The 6,356-nt window shown below is 55.1% G+C and overlaps 1 protein-coding gene across 1 annotated transcript in view; it reads left to right on the top strand.

Annotated features, from left to right (window-relative positions):
* Positions 1–1,501: 1,501 nt before the first annotated feature.
* LOC104082821 overlaps positions 1,502–6,356 on the top strand; it is a 5,955-nt gene continuing 1,100 nt past the window's right edge. The window contains exons 1-4 of the mRNA XM_009586075.1: positions 1,502–1,614; positions 3,201–3,311; positions 3,887–4,829; positions 5,513–6,348. Of these exons, the coding sequence (XP_009584370.1) occupies positions 1,502–1,614; positions 3,201–3,311; positions 3,887–4,829; positions 5,513–6,348 (2,003 nt within the window). The remainder of the gene's footprint in view (positions 1,615–3,200; positions 3,312–3,886; positions 4,830–5,512; positions 6,349–6,356) is intronic.

The following is a 6,356-nucleotide window of genomic DNA, read 5'->3' as shown; positions in this document are numbered from 1 at the left end:
CGGAGGGGAAATCTGCGCTACCCTTGCAATCAAGCAGCGCCTGCTTCCAAGCAGCACCGCAGGCCCCCCCTCCCCTGCCAGGAACAGGCAGTGAGACACGGCTGGGGGCATCGTCCCTTGCAAATAAATGACCAACAGATTGGGTTTTGATTAAATCCATTGAGCCAGCGTAGGAGGATTCAGCTGCTGTGGCTCTGCTGCTGAGCCCTTGCAGCCAAAGGCATCTTTGGGGTGCTGCATCCATCTTTGCACCCTGCTCTGTCACTTTTGGAGGTGACACCACACAGGCTCTGGTCCGCGGGGGCTCTTCAGCTGTAGCCTGCCCACAGCCGGAGGCATTTCCAAAGACTCTGCAGGTTGCTCTCGCAGCCCGGTCCGCCTTACGGGGCAGCGTTGACTCCTGCCAGCTCCGAGTGCATCTCGGACATCTTCCTGGTGCTTTGATCTCGAGTATTTAACTCTGCCCCAAGACGCCCATGATCCCATCCTGGTATGTTAAACTGAGAGAAGGCTGTGAAGGAGTTACCCATGGAAAGCAGTCGAGCCTTTTGAAGGCTCGTTGTCCAGCTACAAATCCTCCAGCTGCTCCAACCTCCAAGACAAAGGCTTCTCATGCTACGTGTGCCATTTTATCCTGGTTTTGCTGTCTTCAGCACAGCTTCTTGGCATCTTCAGCACAAACTGCAGTGCTGCCACAGCTCTCCCTTTCTCAGCGCGCCTTCCTTGATGCAGATGTGTCCCACCAGAGCCAGCCTGGAGGAAGGGCTCTGGCTTTGTGCTAGCCTGATCAGACCCAAGCAGCCAGCAACGTGTTGCCTGTTCTCAACTGGTTGTTCAACCAACTCAACAGCCATCTCAAAAGAGGCAGCAGGCTAGCAGCAAAAGGACCTGGATTTTTCACAGATTCTCTACAGGTTGAAAGTTTAGTACCGACCAGGGACCTCTGTGGAAGCAAGTCTAGAATTATATTTGCACAAAATGCAGATACCGGAGTAGCGGAGGGTGCCGCCTACCTCAGCACTGCTTGCTGGGGAAGCGTTGCATCATTCTGCCTTCACTACTGGGTGCTCGTGCAGATCTCCCCAAAGAGAGAGTTCGGGTATATCGCTAAATATCGGTTAGTTAGCTCTTCATTCCCTTCTTGCCCTTTTCTTAGGCTGGCCAGGCAGACAAACTTACCATCAGCTGTGCCTTGAGTGATGGGAGAGTTGGATCAAGTCTCCAACAAGATCTGTCCAGCAGCATCACTTCATCCTGGAGCAACTCCTGCTTCGCCACCTTTTCCCCCTTTGGTCTCTCTGGCCATCGGTGATCTTCCAGGCGGGGTATTTCAACAAGCCTTGCCTTGCAGCAGCTCTGTGGGAGCCCCAAGTCTCCTCTTTAACCCTCTCCCTTTAACGTGTCTTGGCATTTTAAGTGCTGTTTAAGCATTTGGCATTTTTCTGACCCGTTGCTTGTCATGCCCATTTATCTTTGACAAGGCTCTCCTTGTGCTGCTTGCATGGCCAGGCTGCGAGCCACGCGCACGTTCGCCAGCCGCCTGTCTCTCATCCGAGCTCAGCAGTCTGCTCCTCAAGTGGAAAATGAGCCTGGATACCTCCAGGTTGTCATCAGGTTTTGGGGATGCTGTGCTGCTGACAACTAGCTTGTTAACCGTGCTAGTAATTACGTGCCTTTTGAATCCTCAGTAGCACTGTCGTGACCTAAGACCTCCCAGCCTTTACAGTCCCAAGTACTTTAGACATTAAAAATCTCCTAGGAGGAGCTTAGCGTTTCAACTCAATAAGTGACATTACTGAGAGCAGGGCAGAACCCTACCCGTGAGTGTCCAAACTGATGCGCAACCACTGGAGTAGTGCTGTAATAAGCAAACTACCGTTAGTCGTAACAGTCGATGATTTTTCTGGAACAAATCCAGTTTTTCAATAGCAAACCCAAATTCCTGACCAGTACCAGTGGGATGCACACGGCCACTTCAGACAGCCCATGTTTGCGTCATTGCTAGCTCATCAAGCTAGTACTTCTCCCACATGTCACAAGACTGCCCAGAGTAGGAGATAAAGCACCGCGGAGATGAAGAAGCTCCGGGACAAGCAGGTCTGTGCAGTCCCAGGCACACTTTCTTGGTCCAAAACTGATGACTGAAGGAAGCGGGCAACATCAACGAACACAGATTTGCTGTCGGAACATGGCCTCCAAGCAGGCTCTGCCCAAATTTCTTCTTTCATAAATTCCTCCTATTTAGATCCCTCCGTTTCACGCTCAGCGAAGCAGCGTGTGCCTGCTCCCTCCCTCCGAGAGGGGGAGCGCAGACATCTGGGGCTTGCAGGCTGGACGCCCACCCAAGGAGGAGCCCGCAACAGAGGATTTAACCAGATTCTCGGTACAAATCATCCCCTGTTAGGCAACAATAGGTTCCCTAGGTAGAAACCAGCAGAAACTGAATGCAAACTAACCCTTTTTTCCAGGAAACTTAGACCCCCGATTGCTCCGCTTAAGATTAAGACTATGATCAAGCTCCCCCAGGGTTTGCAGCAAGCCCTACCAACAGTAAAAGCGCCGAGGCAATGTTTTGCATGGCCTGAATGTCCCTGCACATGACCCAAAATCCCAGAGAGTGGTGCTGATGACTTGAAGAAATCACGCTGCCGTTGTAGACTTGGCTAAAACCAGACTAAAATCCAGGTCACGCACCGGAGAGGCACAGCTGGGGCCCCCAGCGTAGCATCACATCTGCAGCCACAGCTGGAGCCCACGCAGGCGGTGATCACTCCACCGGCAGGCATCAAGGGAAGGGGAGAGCAGGGAAAACGTCTTTGTTTATAAAGATAGGGTTCCGATATTTCTAGGCGAGGCAGGGCAGGGCAAATGCAAGCAGTGCCTGCTCCTGCTGCCGAAGCGGGAGCTCAGGCTGTGCCGGCAAGGCGTTCCTGAGCAGCCAAGGGACTTTGCGGTTATCGCTGTTTACCTTTCAGTGTGATATTTGTGTCCCAGCTGGAAATTTCCACTAGGCTACACTGCTGGAGCACAGCCTCTGAGGTTCGTTGGTTATCGCTGCCTCTGCACCTCTTCCACACATGAAAACGTGACCTTACCTTAAAAAAAAAAGTTTGAAAAAAGTCTCAAGGCCTCTTTCCCCCCTGCCTCACACGTGCATTTCTTCTACCTACTAATGGTCCGACATGTCTGCTTCCTTGCAGGAAGTTGAAAGCGATATACAGGTGCCAGCCAGGTCAGCTCTGGGTGTTCTTCAGCCTCCTCGTCCTCCTCTTGGTCACGCTTCAAGTCGTGGAGAAGCTGCAGCCTGCCAAGTAGGTCCCAAGCAGGATTGCAAACCTGCACCTCACCCTCCAGCCTTTCGCTGACCGCTGAGGTGGGCTCAAAACTACCCAAAGGTGTCTTCTTGAGACAGGGAGGAAAATCCAGGTGGGAGAGAACCCCTCTGGGGCTCTCTCATCCGACCCCTGTGCATTGGCCAGAGTTGAGCCCACTCTGGATCCAGACCAGGCTGCTCTGGACTTGTCCTGGCTGGCCTCAAAACCCTCAGCCCTTGAGCATCCTCCCAGTCCGGGGTCATCTGAAAACTTTCCTTCAGCTCCTCCAGGCCACCTACTCTTCTCTCTCCCTGCCTCCTCTTGCTTTGCCCCTTTCCACAGTGCTCCAGCGGGACAGGGCCGTTAGCACATCGCTGCTGACCTGTCCTTCTCTTCTTGCACCCACCCCGACCTCCCAGGGCAGCGGTCAAGTCCTACACCCACCCCAAGAAAGACGGGGGAGCGCGCTTTGGGGTGTCTGCAGGGGGGTTTCGTTGGGCTGCAAAGGAGCTGCCCTCTTTGCACGCCCCTTCCATCCTCCGCCGCTGAGCCTTGCACCCTCCCTGTTACAGAAACTGCCGGTGCGAGCTGGAGCGTGCCCTGCAGCAGACCACGGACCACGGCCAGAAGCGGCTCAGCTATGCCCTCCAGACCCCCGATCCGCTGAAGGAGGATGATTCCCTGCCCTGGCAGAGGAAAGCCGTGCCAGACCCCACGTTGACCGAGGATGTTTTTCAGAAGCATCTGTACTTCAGCCGGGAGACCCCACTGGAAAGCAGCCCAGGCAGCCAAGAGGAGCACCGGACACGGCAGCCTGTGGAGAGCAGCAAGAAGGTGAAAGCCCATCTTTCATCCACGAGGCTGAAATCCCAGCTTCCTGGCCTGAGAAAAGAAACCAAAGAGGGTCCTTCTCCAAGTCTTCCTGGGAGTATCTCCGCAGTTTTGGGAGATGCTGATGCTGTCACCAGCAAGTTCATAATCTTTGCAAACAGGATGACTGCAGAGGAGCACCAGAGAACGTCACCACCAGGAACAACACAGGTGGTGGTCCAGAGCCAGTCCCAGCCTCCAGCCGTGGGTTCCCCCCACCACCAGTGGGGCAGCTCGCTTAAACACGCCGTGCCAAATTCAGCTCAACCTCCACAGGCAGGGGACTTTTACAAGACAGACCTGGAGAGGAGATTTTTCCCAAACCGGACAGAAGTCTCTAAGGTTGAGGAGGTGACACGTGGAGAAGGCCAGCAGGCCAGAGGGGTCTCCTCTCAAGGGCAGACGTGCGAGCCCAAGACTGACATTGTTTTCCTGAAAGTCCACAAAAGCGCCAGCAGCACCGTCATGAACGTCCTCTTCCGCTTCGGCGAGACGCACAACCTCACCTTCGCCTTCCCCATTGGGGGTGGCAATCAGCTTTACTACCCTCACCACTTCTTGGCGAGGTTCGTGCGGGGCTTCTCCCCCAAGAGCCCTCGGCGGTTCAACATCCTCTGCCACCACATGCGATTCCTGCAGCCGGAGGTACGGGCAAAGCCGCCATGCCTTGGGAGGGGCAAACGGGGGAGGGAGAGAGGGGCTCATGGGGAGCAAGGTGGGACACCCACAGAGCACGTAAACTCTTCAGGGATGAAGCTAAAGAGAGACGGGATTGCCCCCAGGTACCTTGAGTGTTATGGGCATCTCCTCAGAGCTTCTGTAAACAGGTTTGATGAGTCATTGTGCTGTGACCCGAGACGAGCCAGGGGACAGCATCTGTAGCAGTCAGCAACTATAATCTCGTTCTTGTCTGGTGGGCCCTTGGAGATGTCTTGCTCCCTGGACAGGCCCAGAGGGTATTAGCTGCAAGAGGAGAACGCCTTAAGTGCATCAGCTCAGGTCAGCCATGCCCAGCATCCACCTTTCTGAGGACACGTAGATCTGGGGAAAGGCAAGGAGATAGGACGTATCTCAAACCTGGACAGGTAACCCAGCTGTGGCAGAATGTGGCAGGGAGCTTTGGTCACTGCTCTCCCTGTGTACCTCTTCTGGAGCTCCCCACAGCTGACACAAATACTCCTTTGATGAGCTGCACCCTGAAACCCTCCGAGCACCCACCATCTCCAACCCCAGCGAGCGTTTCTGCTTTCCAGCAGAGCACAGGATTGTGAGCGAGCAGGTCCCTTCTCCCCAACCCACCTCTAAAACCTCCTTTTTCTCCTCCGCAGGTGCAGAAAGTAGTGTCCAGCTCAGCTGTCTACTTCTCCATCCTGAGGAACCCTGTGCAGCTCATGGAGTCCTCCTTCGTGTACTACAAGGGCACGTCGGCTTTCTCCCGCGCCCACAGCCTGGAGGAGTTCCTCAGCCAGCCCTACCGCTACTACAACCCCACAGTCAGTGACAGCCACTACGCCAGGAACCTCATGACATTTGACTTTGGCTTCAACCCTGACGGAGAGGTCTCAGCTGAGCGGGTGCAACTCATGCTGAAGGCCATCGAGGTGTCCTTTGACTTGCTCCTCATCTCTGAGTACTTTGATGAGTCCATGGTGCTGCTGAAGGAGATGCTCTGCTGGGACCTGGACAGTGTCGTCTCCTTCCCGCTCAACATCAGGGACAGCAGCACCAAATCCCCCCTCTCGGACACCATGGTGGAGAAGATAAAGGACTGGAACAGGCTGGACTGGGAAATCTACACCCACTTCAACAGGACCTTCTGGGAAAGGATCGACCGAGACATTGGCAGGGAGCGCATGCAGCAGGAAGTCAAGATGCTTCGGGAGAGGCAGGCAGAGCTGGCGAGGACCTGCCTGCAAGGGATGGGCAGCGTGGCCCCGAAGGACATCAGGGACTCTTCCCTGCAGCCACTGCAGCACGGCAACGCGAAGATCTTGGGCTACAACCTCAAGCAGGGCTTGGATAAGGAGACGGAGCTCATGTGCCGGCGGCTGGTCACCCCGGAGCTGCAGTACAACAGTGCTCTCTACAAGAAGCAGTTTCCCCAGAAGCGTCCCCAGACCCACCAGCCCGCTCCCTCTCGGCCGGGCAATGCCCTGTGGCACAGGCTGGAGG

The sequence above is a fragment of the Fulmarus glacialis genome, unplaced genomic scaffold, assembly GCF_000690835.1.
Source record: "Fulmarus glacialis isolate BGI_N327 unplaced genomic scaffold, ASM69083v1 scaffold17049, whole genome shotgun sequence".
Lineage (NCBI taxonomy): Eukaryota > Metazoa > Chordata > Aves > Procellariiformes > Procellariidae > Fulmarus > Fulmarus glacialis.
The sequence above is the reverse complement of the archived record's forward strand: the minus strand, read 5'-3'. Positions and strand labels throughout refer to the sequence as shown.